The sequence below is a fragment of the Oncorhynchus keta genome, unplaced genomic scaffold (assembly GCF_023373465.1).
Source record: "Oncorhynchus keta strain PuntledgeMale-10-30-2019 unplaced genomic scaffold, Oket_V2 Un_contig_18485_pilon_pilon, whole genome shotgun sequence".
Classification (NCBI taxonomy): domain Eukaryota; kingdom Metazoa; phylum Chordata; class Actinopteri; order Salmoniformes; family Salmonidae; genus Oncorhynchus; species Oncorhynchus keta.
In genome coordinates this window covers 1,726-23,506 of record NW_026280944.1, presented here as the reverse complement: position 1 = coordinate 23,506, position 21,781 = coordinate 1,726, and the positions used below count along the sequence as shown (strand labels likewise).

Sequence of the window (21,781 nt, the reverse complement as noted above, 5' to 3'; positions counted from 1 at the left end):
AACTCACCACTAGCTGGCTACAACAAACTAACTTCTAGCTGGCTACAACAAACTGACCGCTAGCTGGCTACAACAAACTAACTTCTAGCTGGTTACAACAAACTCACCACTAGCTGGCTACAACAAACTAACTTCTAGCTGGCTACAACAAACTAACTTCTAGCTGGCTACAACAAACTGACCACTAGCTGGCTACAACAAACTAACTTCTAGCTGGCTACAACAAACTCACCACTAGCTGGCTACAACAAACTAACTTCTAGCTGGCTACAACAAACTGACCGCTAGCTTGCTACAACAAACTCACCACTAGCTGGCTACAACAAACTAACTTCTAGCTGGCTACAACAAACTCACCACTAGCTGGCTACAACAAACTAACTTCTAGCTGGCTACAACAAACTGACCGCTAGCTGGCTACAACAAACTCACCACTAGCTGGCTACAACAAACTAACTTCTAGCTGGCTACAACAAACTCACCACTAGCTGGCTACAACAAACTCACCACTAGCTGGCTACAACAAACTAACTTCTAGCTGGATACAATAAACTAACCGCAAGCTCTCTACAACCAACTAATCGCTAGCTGGCTACAAAAACGAACCGCTAGTTGGCTTTAAAAACGAACTGCTAGCTGGCTACAACAAACTAACCGCCAGCTGGCTACAATAAGCTAACCACTAGCTGGATACAATAAGCTAACCACTAGCTGGCTACAATAAGCTTCACCCTTGACATTGTTAAAGCACTCCAAACGAGTGAACAGACAAATAAATGAAAGCGGTAACCTAAACCTGCACACACCCTCTCACCAGCCAAGGTTGAAACACCTATCACAGCTAAATGACAGCTGGCTACAACAAACTAACCGCTAGCTGGCTACAACAAACGAACTGCTAGCTGGCTACAACAAACTAACCCCTAGCTGGCTACAACAAACTAACTGCTAGCTGGCTACAACAAACTAACTGCTAGCTGGCTACAACAAACTAACCCCTAGCTGGCTACAACAAACTAACTGCTAGCTGGCTACAACAAACTAACCCCTAGCTGGCTACAACAAACTAACTGCTAGCTGGCTACAACAAACTCACCACTAGCTGGCTACAACAAACTCACCACTAGCTGGCTACAACAAACTAACCGCCAGCTGGCTACAATAAGCTAACCACTAGCTGGATACAATAAGCTTCACCCTTGACATTGTTAAAGCACTCCAAACGAGTGAACAGACAAATAAACGAAAGCGGTAACCTAAACCTGCACACACCCTCTCACCAGCCAAGGTTGAAACACCTATCACAGCTAAATGACATATGTTATCGATGATTCAGACTGAACAACGCATTATAGCTAATCAGTCACTGGATAGTCATGGTGCTGTTTTCACGCTAATTATTACCAGACTTGCTTCGAGAGTTACTTCAGTTCATAATTGGATGGATTTACCATAGTTCATAACTAAATAGTTTTACAAAGTAATCAACTTTAAAAAAATAATGTCATTGATGTAATAGTGTTGAGATGAGTGCAAAAGCAAATTGAAGTACAACCTACTGATAATTGTAATATATTTTTGCAGCCTTGTTTTCCACTGGTTGAGATACAACATCAGTTGAATTTATAGTAAAGGGTAATCTACTCTTAAGGGTTAAAACAACATTAACTAGCCACCTATCCATCCACTTCACATCTACTGCTAGATGATGGTAAAATACTGTTGCTCTGAGTTAATAAAAATAACGCTTTTTCCTCAAAGTTTATTTTTAATATCACCAGAATCAGCTCTAGATATTTGCAGTCTCAGCAATGAACTGAGAATTGAATAGGCAAAACTAGAGATGCGTACTGTATGTGTGCAGTGTGCTGTCCACTGTGTGTGTGCCTGCATGAGAGTGCACGTGTACATGCACGTGCTTAACTTTGTTTGCGTGTATGTTCGTGGTAACCCAGTTGAGAGTCCCACAGTGGGAGCCAGCTCTATCTGTCTGGTGTGCTCTAGTTCAGAGGTTAGAAGTTCACCAACACTGGGCCTATTTGTCTCCCCCAAGCCCCAAAGGCCTGTCCAACTAACCATCTGACATAGCCTCTAACACGTCTCCAAGACCCAACCCACTACCTCAGTCCCAAAGGCCTGTCCAACTAACCCTCTGACATAGCCTCTAACACGTCTCCAAGACCCAACCCACTACCTCAGTCCCAAAGGCCTGTCCAACTAACCATCTGACACAGCCTCTAACACGTCTCCAAGACCCAACCCACTACCTCAGTCCCAAAGGCCTGTCCAACTAACCATCTGACATAGCCTCTAACACGTCTCCAAGACCCAACCCACTACCTCAGTCCCAAAGGCCTGTCCAACTAACCATCTGACACAGCCTCTAACACGTCTCCAAGACCCAACCCACTACCTCAGTCCCAAAGTCCTGTCCAACTAACCATCTGACATAGCCTCTAACACGTCTCCAAGACCCAACCCACTACCTCAGTCCCAAAGGCCTGTCCAACTAACCATCTGACATAGCCTCTAACACGTCTCCAAGACCCAACCCACTACCTCAGTCCCAAAGGCCTGTCCAACTAACCCTCTGACATAGCCTCTAACACGTCTCCAAGACCCAACCCACTACCTCAGTCCCAAAGGCCTGTCCAACTAACCATCTGACACAGCCTCTAACACGTCTCCAAGACCCAACCCACTACCTCAGTCCCAAAGGCCTGTCCAACTAACCATCTGACATAGCCTCTAACACGTCTCCAAGACCCAACCCACTACCTCAGTCCCAAAGTCCTGTCCAACTAACCATCTGACATAGCCTCTAACACGTCTCCAAGACCCAACCCACTACCTCAGTCCCAAAGGCCTGTCCAACTAACCATCTGACATAGCCTCTAACACGTATCCAAGACCCAACCCACTACCTCAGTCCCAAAGGCCTGTCCAACTAACCATCTGACACAGCCTCTAACACGTCTCCAAGACCCAACCCACTACCTCAGTCCCAAAGGCCTGTCCAACTAACCATCTGACACAGCCTCTAACACGTCTCCAAGACCCAACCCACTACCTCAGTCCCAAAGGCATGTCCAACTAACCCTCTGACATAGCCTCTAACATGTCTCCAAGACCCAACCCACTACCTCAGTCCCAAAGGCCTGTCCAACTAACCCTCTGACATAGCCTCCAACACGTCTCCAAGACCCAACCCACTACCTCAGTCCCAACGGTCTGTCCAACTAACCATCTGACATAGCCTCTAACACGTCTCCAAGACCCAACCCACTACCTCAGTCCCAAAGGCCTGTCCAACTAACCCTCTGACATAGCCTCTAACACGTCTCCAAGACCCAACCCACTACCTCAGTCCCAAAGGCCTGTCCAACTAACCATCTGACATAGCCTCTAACACGTCTCCAAGACCCAACCCACTACCTCAGTCCCAAAGGCCTGTCCAACTAACCCTCTGACATAGCCTCCAACACGTCTCCAAGACCCAACCCACTACCTCAGTCCCAAAGGCCTGTCCAACTAACCATCTGACATAGCCTCTAACACGTCTCCAAGACCCAACCCACTACCTCAGTCCCAAAGGCCTGTCCAACTAACCATCTGACATAGCCTCTAACACGTCTCCAAGACCCAACCCACTACCTCAGTCCCAAAGGCCTGTCCAACTAACCCTCTGACATAGCCTCTAACACGTCTCCAAGACCCAACCCACTACCTCAGTCCCAAAGGCCTGTCCAACTAACCATCTGACACAGCCTCTAACACGTCTCCAAGACCCAACCCACTACCTCAGTCCCAAAGGCCTGTCCAACTAACCCTCTGACACAGCCTCTAACACGTCTCCAAGACCCAACCCACTACCTCAGTCCCAAAGGCCTGTCCAACTAACCCTCTGACACAGCCTCTAACACGTCTCCAAGACCCAACCCACTACCTCAGTCCCAAAGGCCTGTCCAACTAACCCTCTGACACAGCCTCTAACACGTCTCCAAGACCCAACCCACTACCTCAGTCCCAACGGTCTGTCCAACTAACCCTCTGACATAGCCTCTAACACGTCTCCAAGACCCAACCCACTACCTCAGTCCCAACGGTCTGTCCAACTAACCCTCTGACATAGCCTCTAACACGTCTCCAAGACCCAACCCACTACCTCAGTCCCAAAGGCCTGTCCAACTAACCCTCTGACATAGCCTCTAACACGTCTCCAAGACCCAACCCACTACCTCAGTCCCAACGGTCTGTCCAACTAACCCTCTGACATAGCCTCTAACACGTCTCCAAGACCCAACCCACTACCTCAGTCCCAAAGGCCTGTCCAACTAACCATCTGACACAGCCTCTAACACGTCTCCAAGACACAACCCACTACCTCAGTCCCAAAGGCCTGTCCAACTAACCCTCTGACACAGCCTCTAACACGTCTCCAAGACCCAACCCACTACCTCAGTCCCAAAGGCCTGTCCAACTAACCCTCTGACATAGCCTCTAACACGTCTCCAAGACCCAACCCACTACCTCAGTCCCAAAGGCCTGTCCAACTAACCATCTGACATAGCCTCTAACACGTCTCCAAGACCCAACCCACTACCTCAGTCCCAACAATCAATCCAACTAACTCTCTGACATAGCCTCTAACACGTCTCCAAGATCCAACCCACTACCTCAGTCCCAACAATCAATCCAACTAACTCTCTGACATAGCCTCTAAAACGTCTCCAAGATCCAACCCACTACCTCAGTCCCAACGGTCTGTCCAACTAACCCTCTGACACAGCCTCTAAGTCCAGCCTCCAAGCCCCATCCCACTACCTCAGTCCCAACAATCAATCCAACTAACCCTCCGACACAGCCTCTAAGCCCAGCCTTCAAGCCCCAACCCTCTCTACCTCAGTCCCAGCCGAATGGCTCCAGCCTCACCAACCAGGTGTAACCCACTAACCCAACCTCACTAGCCTCAACAGTATATATGTGTGTTTGCTCATGTGAGTGTGTGAGAGCAACAGCCCAGCCCATGTGCCCTCTCCCCATCCCTCATTGCCCCAGGCAGCCATCCAGCCAAGCTGTGTTTGATGTTTGTTGTGGAACCAGGGATCCTGGCGGATCCTCTGCGCTGGGCAACCAGCCCCAGATTAGTGCATCAGCATGGAGCACAGACGTGACGCTCCACAGTCAAGATTAGAGACCCATATCTAACATGTAACCGAAATGGATAGAAGCAGCAGGGGTGGATGGGAACTGAAGGGGGGTGGGGAACTGAAGGGGGGTGGGGGGTAACTGAAGGGGGGTGGGGGGTACTGAAGGGGGTAACTGAAGGGGGGTGTGGGGAACTGGAGGGGGTGGCTGAAAGTTCACTATGCATGAACCCAAGGTCAACAGCTATCAGAAAGCCTGCAAAGACTCTCCTTGGGATGTGTGTAAGTATGTGTGAGTCATACCTCCTCCACACTGTACGTTGCAGTCTTGCCAGGAACTGTGTGTCCAAAGGTAGAGGTGCTCTGGTGCTCTCTGCTCCTCACTGACATCATCACGTTCAGTTACGTTCAGAGACACTGTGTACTCATAGTGTATCCCATAGGTCTGGTCATGGAACAACAGCACCTAGGGGAGAGGGAGTTATGTTTAGAAACACTGGCTTGTTATGTTCAGACACAATGTCCTGATAGTGTATACCACAGAGATGGGTTGAGAGACTGGGTCATGTTCAGAGACACAGAGTGAGTGAGTGAGGAGAGAGACATAATATATAGAGCCCCCCCTTCTAAATCCATAGCACCAAGCACAACCACATTATCAGTACAATGCACAATGCAGATCCACATTACAGACGTACATTTAACCTGCCCTCTCTAGCATAACATACAGCCTCCCCCAAGCATCCTGAAATACTTTGTAAAGGAATGAGAGAGAGGTCCACCTCTACAAGGCAGAAATCCCAACTTTTGCCAGGACCCTGAAGGATGTCACCCTCAACCACAGCCCCAGAACCTCAAACAGGAGCAACAGAGCAACGGACACCCCGCCCAGACCAGTGAGACACCCTCCCAGACCAGTGAGACACCCGCCCAGACCAGTGAGACACCCTCCCAGACCTGCAAGACCCCCTCCCAAAGGACCTGCACTGAGAGAACCCACGCCAAGAGGACCGACACCTAGACCACAGCATCACCAGCCACAACCCAACCAGCTGAGACCCGGCCAAACAAAGCCTGGCCACACCCTACAGTATATAGGTCCCCCCAGATCAGACCTATGCCCCCCACAGCAAAGACCTCAAAATGACAGCCACACATATGCCCAGGCCTTGAGCAGAGCAACAGGCCCAAACCCCATGAATACACCCCAAGCCCCATCTTACGACCTAAGAAGTATGTATCAGATGCTCAACATGCTCTGCTCACACCTACTGTAATGAAAAACAACACTAGACAATGGAACACAAAGCTTTCACTATCTCATCCTGGAATATACAAGGTCTAAGGTTATCTGCTCTTGGCCTAATGCGCAGGAACTTAGACTTCATCATAGAAATTGGAAATACAGTCATTGTCATCCTACAAGAAACATGCTATAGAGGAGACAGACCCACTGGTTACACTCCAGTTTACAGAGAGCTGGTAGTCCCATCCATCAAACTACCAGGTGTGAAACAGGGAAGAGACTCAGGAGGTATGCTAATTTGATATAGAGCAGACCTAACCAACTATTAAATTAGTCAAAACAGGAACATTTTACATCTGGCTATAAATTAATAAGGAAATTATCTCAACACAGAAACATGTCCTCATGTGTGCTACCTATATCCACCCAATAGAATCCCCATACTTTAACGATGACAGCTTCTCCATCCTAGAGGGGGAGATCAACTACTTCCAGGCCCAGGGACATGTACTAGTCTGTGGCGACCTAAATGGCAGAACTGGACAAGAACCTGACACCCTCAGCACATAGGGGGACAAACTGAGCTGGAGCTGATAGTATTTCCTCCCAAATATGCCCCCCTAGACACAACTATGACAAAACAACCAACAAAACGTGTGTTATGCTAATTAGTGTCAGATAATGACAACGGTCCCGTTCACTGGATGGGGTGTCACTAGAGGTTAAGGAGAAGTCTATCTTTAATTCTGTGAATAACAGTTGTATATTTTATCAATGTTTATTATGAGTATTTCTGCAAAATCAACGGGTGTTTTTTTATTTCTTTTTAAATTCTTCTTCTTCTTATTATTTTTACAATTTTACGCCCTTTTCTCCCCAATTTCATGGTATCCAATTGTTAGTAGTAACTATCTTGTCTCATCACTACTACTCCCGTACGGGCTCGGGAGAGACAAAGGTCGAAAGCCATGCGCCCTCCGAAACACAACCCAACCAAGTCGCACTACTTCTTTAACACAGCGTGCATCCAACCCGGTGCCCTAGACCACTGCGCCACCCGGGAGGCCCCGTCATGTGTCACCGGACATTACTGCACATAATGCGCCAATGTAAACTGAGATTTTTGCATATAAATATGCACATAAATCGAACAAAACATACATGTATTGTGTAACATGATGTCCTATGAGTGTCATCCGATGAAGATCATCAAAGGTTAGTGATTCATTCTATCTATATTTCCGCTTTTTGTGACTCTATCTTTGGCTATCTTTGGCTGGATAAATGGCTGTGTGTTTTTTGGACTTGGCTATGTATTGGACTTGTTCATGTGTGAAAGTTAAATATTTCTAAAAAATATTTTTGAATTTCGCGCACTGCCTTTTCAGCGGAATGTTGTCGAGGGGCTCCGCTAGCCCTAGAAAGGTTAAGGTTTAAAAGGGCATCTGAAGTTTGAACATTTCCACTTTGATATTTCAGACTTGATTTTTCCTTTCCAAAAATGTATCAATCCCTACAAATGTTTTATACACTGCTCAAAATAATAAAGGGAACACTAAAATAACATATCCTAGATCTGAATAAATGAAATATTCTTATTAAATACTTTTTTCTTTACATAGTTGAATGTGTTGACAACAAAATCACACAAAAATTATCAATGGAAATCAAATGTATCATGGAGGATTTGGAGTCACACTCAAAATTAAAGTGGAAAACAACACTACAGGCTGATCCAACTTTGATGTAATGTCCTTAAAACAAGTCAAAATGAGGCTCAGTAGTGTGTGTGGCCTCGACATGTCTGTATTTTTTAAATTTAACTTGGCAAGTCAGTTAAGAACACATTCTTATTTTCAATGACTGCCTAGGAACAGTGGGTTAACTGCCTGTTCAGGGGCAGAACGACAGATTTGTACCTTGTCAGCTCGGGGGTTTGAACTTGCAACCTTTCGGTTACTAGTCCAACGCTCTAACCACTAGGCTACCCTGCCGTATGATCTCCCTACAACGCCTTTGCCATGCTCCTGATGAGGTGGCGGATGGTCTCCTGAGGGAGACTAAAGCATCCGCCAACTCCTGGACAGGCATTGGTGGATGGAGCGAGACATGATGTGCTCAATTGGATTCAGGACTGGGGACTGGGGAACGGGCGGCACAGTCCATAGCATCAATGCCTTCCTCTTGCAGGAACTGCTGAACACTCCAGCCACATGAGGTCTAGCATTGTCTTGCATTAGGAGGAACCCAGCCAACCACACCAGCATATGGTCTCACAAGGGGTCTGAGGATCTCTGTACCTAATGGCAGTCAGGCTACCTCTGGCGAGCACATGGAGGGCTGTGCGGCCCCCCAAAGAAATGCCACCCCACACCATGACTGACCCACCGCCAAACCGGTCATGCTGGAGGATGTTGCAGGCAGCAGAACATTCTCCACGGCGTCTCCAGACTGTCACATGTGCTCAGTGTGAACCTGCTTTCATCTGTGAAGAGCACAGGGCGCCAGTGGCGAATTTGCCAATGAAAAACGTCCTGCACGGTGTTGGGCTGTAAGCACAACCCCCACCTGTGGACGTCGGGCCCTCATACCACCCTCATGGAGTCTGTTTCTGACCATTTGAGCAGACACATGCACATTTGTGGCCTGCTGGAGGTCATTTTGCAGGGCTCTGGCAGTGCTCCTCCTGCTCCTCCTTGCACAAAGGCGGAGGTAGAGGTCCTGCTGCTGGGTTGTTGCCCTCCTACGGCCTCCTCCACGTCTTCTGATGTACTGGCCTGTCTCTTGGTAGCGCCTCCATGCTCTGGACACTACGCTGACAGACACAGCAAACCTTCTTGCCACAGCTCGCATTGATGTGCCATCCTGGATGAGCTGCACTACCTGAGCCACTTGTGTGGGTTGTAGACTCCGTCTCATGCTACCACTAGAGTAAAAGCACCGCCAGCATTCAAAAGTGACCAAAAAATCAGCCAGGAAGCATAGGAACTGAGAAGTGGTCTGTGTTCCCCACCTGCAGAACCACTCCTTTATTGGGGGTGTCTTGCTAATTGCCTATAATTTCCACCTGTTGTCTATTCCATTTGCACAACAGCATGTGAAATTTATTGTCAATCAGTGTTGCGTCCTAAGTGGACAGTTTTGAGTTCACAGAAGTGTGATTGACTTGGAGTTACATTGTGTTGTTTAAGTGTTCCCTTTATTTTTTTTGAGCAGTGTATAATCCACATAATAACTGACATTTCCTGTTGCTGCAGGATTATTTCCCTACTGTAGCAAACTGTCTCTAATTAAGATACTACATCTGTATCACATGATGCCTCCAGAGGGCCATTTGGGGTGGCAGGTAGCCTAGTAGTTAGAGCGTTCCCTGGTAGGCTGTCATTGTAAATTATAATGTGTTCTTAACTGACTTGCCTAGTTAAATAAAGATTACATTTAAACTAACAACAACTTCCTCCCTTTGAAGCCCAATTTCCATGTTCTTTATCTGTCCCTCTCTGATCTCTGTCATCATGTGGAGTAGACTGAGGAGGTTAAATCAGCTCAACATGCATTCGCCTGATAGGGATACACACACACACACACACACACACACACACACACACACACACACACACACACACACACACACACACACACACACACACACACACACACACACACACACACACACACACACACACACACACACACACACACACACACACACACACACACACACACACACACACACACACACACACACACACACACACACAATCTCTCTCTACATGATAGGTTTACCATGAGGTACAGCGGGGTCTTGGTGGGTCCCTTGGCGGACATTTTCTCCCAGAGTCCTCTCCGGACGTAGCGCACTGTAGTGCCGGCCAGCTGGAACTCTCCAGGAAGCTCGATCTTCCAGTCGCTGTTGATGGACCTCTTGGTAGAGTCTTTCATTGCTGGAACAAGCAGGATGTAGAATTAATTTCAGAGGAAGTTCAGGACAACTTGATGTTAGATGGTTCCCTATCACTTGCCCCTATCACTTCCATTGAAAGTAAGCATACCACAGTCTCCACCAACATGCCTAGACCTGTACACGCAGGTTGATGGGTTCAATTCCCACTCTGACTGTTCCCTTTAAATCACTACCTTTATTCAAACCCATAATTCAAACCATGTCTCTAACCTAAAATATCTATATTTTTAATTTAAAGAGGAGCAAACCAACAATTAAAATGTAGCAGGCAGGCAAAGTGAACACACACTTCTCTTCACTTCTCTGAAAATGACTTTTGATGCCCAAATTGGCTGCTTTCGAAATAGCCAACCCCGGTCAGTGAGGTTTTACTTCTCACAGTGCCTGAACCACAGGAAAGCAGCACAGCATCAGAGACCCAGTCGGTTCCAACTAAGAGAGTGTCCCTTGATGTGGAGACTGTGGAGGTTGTGAAGTCCAGCAAACAGACTACCTCACCACATGTCCACAGTTATCCAGTTATGCTTGACTTAAGGTTGTTGGGTAATGCATTAGAAAGAGAGCGAGGGTGGAGAGAGAGCGAGAAAATAAAGAGAGAGAGAATAAAGAGCGAGACAGAGAGACTGTTGGGGTGTACTGTAAGACATTCCATAAGAATTGAATGTTTGAGCCAGGTTTTTCCAAATGCATGTTGTTTTAATTAGTCTTTTGGTAGGACTCGACGACCAGAGAGAGCTCCAGAGAAATAAAACACCTTGCACAGTGAATGGACTCTTTCTAAACACGTCTCTTTTAGCCACATCGTTAAATCAACTTAAAATAAAATGCATTAGAATATTAGCATCACTGTTCCATGGTCATCATTAGAATATTAGCATCACTGTCCCATGGTCATCATTAGAATATTAGCATCACTGTTCCATGGTCATCATTAGAATATTAGCATCACTGTGCCATGGTCATCATTAGAATATTAGCATCACTGTTCCATGGTCATCATCAGAATATTAGCATCACTGTTCCATGGTCATCATTAGAATATTAGCATCACTGTTCTATGGTCATCAATCAGAATATTAGCATCACTGTTCCATGGTCATCATTAGACTATTAGCATCACTGTCACATGGTCATCATTAGAATATTAGCATCACTGTTCTATGGTCATCATTAGAATATTTGCATCACTGTTCCATGGTCATCGTTACAATATTAACATCACCGTCCCATGGTCATCACTGTGTTGTTTACTAGCTCTACAAAAAACATAAATTCTCTTTTCCTTTTCTACACATAGTATTTCACAAGTTTCCCTTAGGTACAGACTGAGGATCAGCTTCTCCTCTCCCAATCTTAAGATTAACCAGGGTAGAACTGCCGCTTTCAAGCAGCGGGACTCTAACCCGGAAGCTTATAAGAATTCCCTTTATGTCCTCTGATGAACCATCCAACCGGGAAAGCGCCAATACAGAACTAAGATTGAATCATACTCTACCGGCTCCGACACTCGTCAGATGTGGCAGGGATTGCAAACTATTACAGACTACAAAAGGAAGCACAGCTGAGAGCTGCCCAGTGACATGAGCCTACCAGACGAGCTAAATAACTTCTATGCTCACTTCAAGGCAAGTAACACCTAAACATGCATGAGAGCATCAGCTGTTCTGGACGACTGTGTGATCACGCTCTCCGCAGCCGATGTGAGTAAGAGCTTTAAACAGGTTAACATTTACAAGGCCGCAGAGCCAGGTGTATTACCAGGACATGTACTCCAAGCATGCGCTGACCAACTGGCAAGTGTCTTCACTGACATTTTCAACCTCTCCCTGTCTGAGTCTGTAATACCATGTTTCAAGGAGACCACCATAGTCCCTGTGCCCAAGAACACTAAGGTAACCTGCCTAAATTACTACCGACCCGTAGCACTCATGTCTGTAGCCATGAAATGCATTGAAAGGCTGGTCATGGCTCACATCAACACCATTATCCCAGAAACCCTAGACCTACTCAAATTTGCATACCACACCAACATACCACATCCACAGAAGATGCAATCTCTATTGCACTCCACACTGCCCTTTCCCACCTGGACAAAAGGAACACCTACGTGAGAATGCTATTCATTGACTACAGCTCAGCGTTCAACACCATAGTGACCTCAAAGCTCAAAACTAAGCTAAGGACCCTAGGACTAAGCACCTTCATCTGCAACTGGATCCTCGACTTCCTGATGGGTTGCCCCCAGGTGGTAAGGGTAGGTAACAACACATCCGCAACGCTGATCCTGAACACGGGGGCCCCTCAGGGGTGCATGCTCAGTCCCCTCCTGTACTCCCTTTTCACTCATGACTGCATGGCCAGGAACGACTCCAACACCATCATTAAGTTTGTTGATGACAACAGTGGTAGGCCTGATCACCAACAACGATGAGACAGCCTATAGGGAGGAGGCCAGAGACCTGACTGTGTGGTGCCAGGACAACAACCTCTTCCTCAACGTGATCAAGACGAAGGAGATGATTGTGGACTACAGGAAAAGGAGGACAGAGCATGCCCTCATTCTCATCGACAGGGCTGTAGTGGGGCAGATTGAGAGATTCAAGTTCCTTGGCGTCAGGCCTCCCGTGTGGAGCAGTGGTTAACGGTGCTGTACTGCAGCGCCAGCTGTGCCATCAGAGTCCCTGGGTTCGCGCCCAGGCTCTGTCGTAACCGGCAGCGACCGGGAGGTCCGTGGGGCGACGTACAATTGGCCTAGCGTCGTCCGGGTTAGGGAGGGCTTGGTCGGTAGGGATGTCCTTGTCTCATCGCGCACCAGCGACTCCTGTGGCGGGCCGGGCGCAGTGCGCGCTAACCAAGGATGCCAGGTGCACGGTGTTTCCTCCGACACATTGGTGCGGCTGGCTTCCGGGTTGGATGCGCGCTGTGTTAAGAAGCAGTGCGGCTGGTTGTGTATGGGAGGACGCATGACTTTCAACCTTCGTCTCTCCCGAGCCTGTACGGGAGTTGTAGCGATGAGACAAGATAGTAGCTACTACAACAATTGGATACCATGAAATTAGGGAGAAAAAGGGGTAAAATTTAAAATGGTCATCGTTAGATTAGGATATTAGCATCACTGTTCCATGGTCATCATGAGAATATTAGCATCACTGTTCCATGGTCATCATTAGAATATTAGCATCACTGTTCCATGGTCATCATTAGAATATTAGCATCACTGTTCTATGGTCATCATTAGAATATTAGCATCACTGTTCCATGGTCATCATTAGAATATTTGCATCACTGTTCCATGGTCATCATTATAATATTAGCATCACTGTTCCATGGTCATCATTAGAATATTAGCATCACTGTTCTATGGTCATCATTAGAATATTTGCATCACTGTTCCATGGTCATCATTAGAATATTAGCATCACTGTTCCATGGTCATCATTAGAATATTAGCATCACTGTTCCATGGTCATCATTAGAATATTAGCATCACTGTTCTATGGTCATCATTAGAATATTAGCATCACTGTTCCATGGTCATCATTAGAATATTTGCATCACTGTTCCATGGTCATCATTATAATATTAGCATCACTGTTCCATGGTCATCATTAGAATATTAGCATCACTGTTCTATGGTCATCATTAGAATATTTGCATCACTGTTCCATGGTCATCATTAGAATATTAGCATCACTGTTCCATGGTCATCATTAGAATATTAGCATCACTGTTCCATGGTCATCATTAGAATATTAGCATCACTGTTCTATGGTCATCATTAGAATATTTGCATCACTGTTCCATGGTCATCATTAGAATATTAGCATCACTGTTCCATGGTCATCATTAGAATATTAGCATCACTGTTCTATGGTCATCATTAGAATATTAGTATCAGTGTTCTATGGTCATCGCTAGAATATTAGCATCACTGTTCTATGGTCATCATTAGAATATTTGCATACTGTTCCATGGTCATCGCTAGAATATTAGCATCACTGTTCCATGGTCATCGTTACAATATTAGCATCACCGTCCCATGGTCATCATCAGAATATTAGCATCACTGTTCCATGGTCATCATTAGAATATTAGCATCACTGTTCTATAGTCATCATTAGAATATTAGCATCACTGTTCTATGGTCATCGCTAGAATATTAGCATCACTGTTCCATGGTCATCGTTACAATATTAGCATCACCGTCCCATGGTCATCATCAGAATATTAGCATCACTGTTCCATGGTCATCATTCGAAAAGAAAAAAAAGTTCCTTGGCGTCCACATCACCAACAAACTATCATGGTCCATGCACACCAGTCATGACGACATGACAAAAGCTATTCCCCCTCAGGAGACTGAAAATATTTGGCATGGGTCCTCAGATCCTCAAAAGGTTTTACAGCTGCACCATCAAGAGCATCCTGACGGGTTGCATCACTGTCTGTAATGGCAACTGCTCGGCCTCCAACCACAAGGCACTCCAGAGGGTAGTGCATACGGCCCAGTACAACACCGGGGCCAAACTTCCTGCCATCCAGGACCTCTATACCAGGCGGTGTCAGGCCCTAAAAATTGTCAAAGACTCCAGCCACCCTAGTCATAGACTGTTCTCTCTGCTACCGCATGGCAAGCGGTACCGGAGCGCCAAGTCTAGGTCCAAGAGGCTTCTAAACAGCCTCTACCCCCAAGCCATAAGATTCCTGAACAGCTAATCAAATGGCTACCCAGACTATTTGCATTGCCCCCCTTCTATGCTACAGCTACTCTCTGTTATTATCTATGCATATTCACTTTAATAACTCTACCTACATCCTAAACTGACCCAAGATCAGCGACTTGGGGAAACTTTATCATATAAAACGTGGTGGAGACATACCTCACACTGTACAAAAGGAAGTAGTGTTGGAGTGTTTCTTTAGATCACTAGATGTGTTTTCAAAGGGAGTGGCTAGCCTTTCAGTCTCTACTCCCTCCCTTCCCTCTGTCCCTCCCTACTTCCCTTCCTCTCTTCCCCATCCCTCTTCTCCCTCCATCCCTCTTCTCCCTCCCTCCCTCTCCTCCCTCCCTTCCCTCTGTCCCTCCCTACTTCCCTTCCTACATTTACATTTAAGTCATTTAGCAGACGCTCTTATCCAGAGCGACTTACAACCTGGTGGTCCCGGGCTCCCCCAGGAACACCATATCGATACCGAACTTAGCGTGGACACCCATTCGACATAGTGTGCTGCAGCCCAGAGCTCCTCAGCTCACTTGATCCACCAACCTCAGCCTCCCAGTGACTTGGATTACAGGCACATGCCACCGCACCCGGCATGTGCCTGTAATCCTTCCCCATCCCTCTTCTCCCTCCATCCCTCTTCTCCCTCCATCCCTCTTCTCCCTCCATCCCTCTTCTCCCTCCCTCACTCTCCTCCCTCCCTTCCCTCTGTCCCTCCCTACTTCCCTTCCTCTCTTCCCCATCCCTCTTCTCCCTCCATCCCTCTTCTCCCTCCATCCCTCTTCTCCCTCCATCCCTCAACTCCCTCCATCCCTCAACTCCCTCCTATCACTAGAGAGGATCCCAGCCTGTCCTATCATTACACACAGAACTAGATGTCTCCAGTCCCCAGTGTACCCTTCCTGTTGACAAAGCACTTAACAGTTAGACAAATGTTTAATAGCTGTTGTCAGAACACTCAAAAGGAAACCGCAAGAGTGAAGTGTTCAAACACTTTACAAGCGTCTGACAAATGAGTGTGTTTATCGGCTTTCAAATTTCCCTGCAGAGTCGACAGAGAACAAAACATGCTAGACAGTGCAGAATGTTTTAGCACTGGCTTAAGACTGTATGGGGCAGCCAAAGTCAACTGGCAGAGTCAATCAATAATTTTTTAAAACAGCTTTCAAAAATGACCCGGGTGCCACGGCCTCTCTAACTCAGCAACCTGTCTTCCTCTCACTCTCTCAAAGCAACCCCCACCTCTACTAGTGCCCCGTCTAATCTAATCACGTGGTTAAATGCAAGAGCCCATGTCTTACCCAATCACATCAATGCAAATATCCTCCACAACACCTCAGAACAAGCAGGCAGAAAGAAACAGAAATATTTCACTGTTAATATCACAGATAGAAGGAGCTTAGTTACCAGTATCCTTGTTAATATGGCTTGTTCAAAAAATAATAAGTTGACGGCGAGTGAACGGAAAATGCATTCTCCCCACAACCAGAACAAAACAAATGTGCCTGATATGCAGCGAGTCCGACGCCCTCGTGAAAAGTGGCAATGTTAAGCATCATTACACCAAGCATAGTAATATAGATCAGACTTACCCTCTGAACACGGAGGTGAGAACAAACTAGATTAAACAACTCAAATCCCAATATGAGACAAAAAGTCCATGTCCATTTCCTGAAAGCCCAACAACGTGCAACGGAGCGTTCACTGAGGAAAGCTTGGGTTTAGGGAAAACACGCTGAGATGGTAAAAGAACGCATGTGTGAAGTTGCTGACACCTTGTTTGCAGGTAAACAATAAAGATTACCGGTACCCCCTGTTTATAGCCTTGTTATTGTTATCTTATTGTGTTACTTTTATTTTTTACTTCAGTTCATTTGGTAAATATTTGATTAACTCTTCTTGAACTGAACTGTTGGTGAAGTGCTTGTAAGTAAGTATTTCACGGTAACGTCTACACTTGTATACGGCATGACAAATAAAGTTTGATTTGATTCCACAGCAATGAGGAGAAATTAAATATTAGCTGAAGATTTGACTTCACAACTTGATGAGGTCATTCAGAATGCACCAAGCATTTCATTGGCTGTGGATGATTCAACAGATAACACTGATAATGCCCTGCTTCTGTTGTTTGTCAGATTTTATTATGAAACAAAGACGTAATTCTGGGATGAGCTGTTTGGGCTTCACAAATCTAGAAGCAGACACACAGGGAGATAAGGTCAAAGGGATGCTGACCAAAAGGAGGAGAGATCTGAAGTCAGTGGTCTCCATCACCACAGATGGAGCTCCAGCCATGGCAGGAAGAGGAGGGGACTGGTTACACGTTTAAAAGAGGACCACCCTGTCCTGACATCAAATCATCCATCAGTCTGTCCTGTGTGCCAGTCTGGGAAAAGAGTATTCTGAGGTCATGACAACGATGATGAAACTGATCAAGAACACCGCCTGCTACGAGGCTTTCTGACAGAGGCTAATGCCAGCTTTGATGACTTACTACTGCACAATGTCAGATGGCTCAGTGAAGGCGGGGTTTTGGAACCTTTCTGGGCCATTCAGGAGGAAATCAAAGCTTTCTTATCAGAGCAAAAGAGTGACAAGGGCAACTCAGTTTTCTGATGACGAGTAGAGGGAAACAGTAGCATTTTTGACAGACATGACATCACACCTCAATCAACTGAATGTTAAGCTGCAGGACAACACAGTGTGACAGACATGACATCACACCTCAATCAACTGAATGTTAAGCTGCAGGACAACACAGTGTGACAGAGATGACATCACACCTCAATCAACTGAATGTTAAGCTGCAGGACAACACAGTGTGACAGAGATGACATCACACCTCAATCAACTGAATGTTAAGCTGCAGGACAACACAGTGTGACAGAGATGACATCACACCTCAATCAACTGAATGTTAAGCTGCAGGACAACACAGTGTGACAGAGATGACATCACACCTCAATCAACTGAATGTTAAGCTGGAGGGACAGGACAACACAGTGTGACAGACATGACATCACACCTCAATCAACTGAATGTTAAGCTGGAGGGACAGGACAACACAGTGTGACAGACATGACATCACACCTCAATCAACTGAATGTTAAGCTGCAGGGACAGGACAACACATTGTGTGATATGATAGCAGCAGTCTGAAATTGGAGCTTTTCAAGAATGATCCCCAGGGAGAACTCCAATCTTCTGGTGCAAACGCAGGGAGACAGAGATGTTCCCAACCATGTCGATTTCATCCAGAAGCTGATGAAGAACCTCAAAGCTAGCTTTGATGACTTTTTGATATTTTTATTTAACCTTTATTTAACTCGGCAAGTCAGTTAAGAACAAATTCTCATTTAAAATGACGACCTACCAAAAGGCAAAAGGCCTCCTGCAGGGATGGGGGCCTGGGATTTCACTGCTGGAAGAGAATCGCTTGCTGTCATCCAGAACCATCTTAGTCACAAAAAGTTGTCAAAGGAAGCTAAACAGCTCTTCAGACGGGTAGATGTTGTCAGAGGAAGCTAAACAGCTCTTCAGACGGGTAGATGTTGTCAGAGGAAGCTAAACAGCTCTTCAGACGGGTAGATGTTGTCAAAGGAAGCTAAACAGATCTTCAGACGGGTAGATGTTGTCACAGGAAGCTAAACAGCTCTTCAGACGGGTAGATGTTGTCAGAGGAAGCTAAACAGCTCTTCAGACGGGTAGATGTTGTCAGAGGAAGCTAAACAGATCTTCAGATGGGTAGAAGTTGTCAGAGGAAGCAAAACAGCTCTTCAGACGGGTAGAAGTTGTCAGAGGAAGCAAAACAGCTCTTCAGACGGGTAGAAGTTGTCAGAGGAAGCTAAACAGCTCTTCAGACGGGTAGATGTTGTCAGAGGAAGCTAAACAGCTCTTCAGACGGGTAGATGTTGTCAAAGGAAGCTAAACAGATCCTCAGACGGGTAGATGTTGTCAGAGGAAGCTAAACAGCTCTTCAGACGGGTAGATGTTGTCAGAGGAAGCTAAACAGCTCTTCAGACGGGTAGATTTTGTCAGAGGAAGCTAAACAGATCTTCAGACGGGTAGATGTTGTCAGAGGAAGCTAAACAGCTCTTCAGACGGGTAGATTTTGTCAGAGGAAGCTAAACAGCTCTTCAGACGGGTAGATGTTGTCAGAGGAAGCTAAACAGCTCTTCAGACGGGTAGATGTTGTCAAAGGAAGCTAAACAGATCTTCAGACGGGTAGAAGTTGCATCACTGCAAATGGAGTTGATTGAGCTACAAGAAAATGTGTGTTTGTGACCCTGTCTTATATTCTGGGGAAAGATGGAAAGATGGTTCCTGCAGCTGATGTCCCTGTTCTCAAGAAACTAGCACTAGACATCCTGCCCATGTTTGGCTCCACATACAGCTGTGAATCAGCCTTCTCCACAATGAACTTTATTCTAAACAAATATCGCTCCAGGCTCACCAATGGACACCTGCACCAGTGTCTCAAGAATTGCTCTCACACCATTTGTGCCAAAGTTCAAAGCATTTTAAAGAGACAGAAAGTGTCATTTCTCTCATTGATGCAAGGTCCACAGTGACTGATACATGAATATTGCATCATCCACAGTGACTTATACATTAATATTGCATGATCCACAGTGACTTATACATTAATATGGCATGGTCCACAGTGACTTGTACATTAATATTGCATGGCCCACAGTGACTTGTACATTAATATTGCATTGCCCACAGTGACTTGTACATTAATATTGCATGGCCCACAGTGACTTGTACATTAATATTGCATGGCCCACAGTGACTTGTACATTAATATTGCATGACCCACAGTGACTTGTACATTAATATTGCATGGCCCACAGTGACTTATACATTAATATGGCATGGATACTTCCGGCGCCGACTGAGATGGCCGCCTCGCTTCGCGTTCCTAGGAAACTATGCAGTTTTTTGTTTTTTTACGTGTTATTTCTTACATTAGTACCCCAGGTCATCTTAGGTTTCATTACATACAGTCGAGAAGAACTACTGAATATAAGATCAGCGTCAACTCACCATCAGTACGACCAAGAATATGTTTTCCGCGACGCGGATCCTGTGTTCTGCCTTACAAACAGGACAACGGAATGGATCGCTTGCAGCGACCCAAGGAAACGACTACGAAAAAGAGGGAAACGCGGCGGTGTTCTGGTCAGACTCCGAAAAGGGCACATCGCGCACCACTTCCCAGTATTCTTCTTGCCAATGTCCAGTCTCTCGACAACAAGGTTGATGAAATCCGAGCAAGGGTGGCATTCCAGAGGGACATCAGAGACTGTAACGTTCTTTGCTTTACGGAAACATGGCTTACTGGGAAGACGCTATCCAGGGCGGTGCAGCCAACGGGTTTCTCCACGCATCGCGCGGACAGAAACAAACATCTCTCTGGTAAGAAGAGTGGCGGGGCGTATGCCTCATGACTAACGGGACATGGTGTGATGAAGGAAACATACAGGAACTCAAATCCTTCTGTTCACCTGATTTAGAATTCCTCACAATCAAATGTAGACCGCATTATCTTCCAAGAGAATTCTCTTCGATTATAATCACAGCCGTATATATCCCCCAAGCAGACACATCGATGGCTCTGAACAAACTTTATTTAACTCTTTGCAAACTGGAAACCATTTATCCGGAGGCTGCATTCATTGTAGCTGGGGATTTTAACAAAGCCAATCTGAAAACAAGACTCCCTAAATTTTATCAGCATATCGATTGCGCAACCAGGGGTGGTAAAACCTTGGATCATTGTTACTCTAACTTCCGCGACGCATATAAGGCCCTGCCCCGCCCCCTTTCGGAAAAGCTGACCACGACTCCATTTTGCTGATCCCTGCCTACAGGCAGAAATTAAAACAAGAGGCTCCCACGCTGAGGTCTGTCCAACGCTGGTCAGACCAAGCTGACTCTACACTCCAAGACTGCTTCCATCACGTGGACTGGGACATGTTTCGTATTGCGTCAGATGGGAATATTGACGAATACGCTGATTCGGTGTGCGAGTTCATTAGAACGTGCGTCGAAGATGTCGTTCCCATAGCAACGATAAAAACATTCCCTAACCAGAAACCGTGGATTGATGGCAGCATTCGCGTGAAACTGAAAGCGCGAACCACTGCTTTTAATCAGGGCAAGGTGTCTGGCAACATGACTGAATACAAACAGTGCAGCTATTCCCTCCGCAAGGCTATTAAACAAGCTAAGCGTCAGTACAGAGACAAAGTGGAATCTCAATTCAACGGCTCAGACACAAGAGGCATGTGGCAGGGTCTACAGTCAATCACGGACTACAAGATGAAATCCAGCCCAGTCACGGACCAGGATGTCTTGCTCCCAGGCAGACTAAATAACTTTTTTGCCCGCTTTGAGGACAATACAGTGCCACTGACACGGCCTGCAACGGAAACATGCGGTCTCTCCTTCACTGCAGCCGAGGTGAGTAAGACATTTAAACGTGTTAACCCTCGCAAGGCTGCAGGCCCAGACGGCATCCCCAGCCGCGCCATCAGAGCATGCGCAGTACAGCTGGCCGGTGTGTTTACGGACATATTCAATCAATCCCTATACCAGTCTGCTGTTCCCACATGCTTCAAGAGGGCCACCATTGTTCCTGTTCCCAAGAAAGCTAAGGTAACTGAGCTAAACGACTACCGCCCCGTAGCACTCA

General features: G+C 46.3%; 1 protein-coding gene across 1 annotated transcript in view; it reads right to left on the bottom strand.

The window, feature by feature from the left end:
• The window catches only part of LOC118378729 (A disintegrin and metalloproteinase with thrombospondin motifs 17-like), a 45,565-nt gene extending 30,455 nt beyond the window's left edge, over positions 1 to 15,110 (bottom strand). Inside the window, exons 1-2 of the mRNA XM_052503938.1 lie at positions 10,180 to 15,110; positions 5,451 to 5,613 (exon numbers count right to left, since the gene is read on the bottom strand). Coding sequence (XP_052359898.1) covers positions 5,451 to 5,613; positions 10,180 to 10,335 — 319 coding nt within the window. The 5' untranslated portion in view covers positions 10,336 to 15,110. The remainder of the gene's footprint in view (positions 1 to 5,450; positions 5,614 to 10,179) is intronic.
• Positions 15,111 to 21,781: the final 6,671 nt, after the last annotated feature.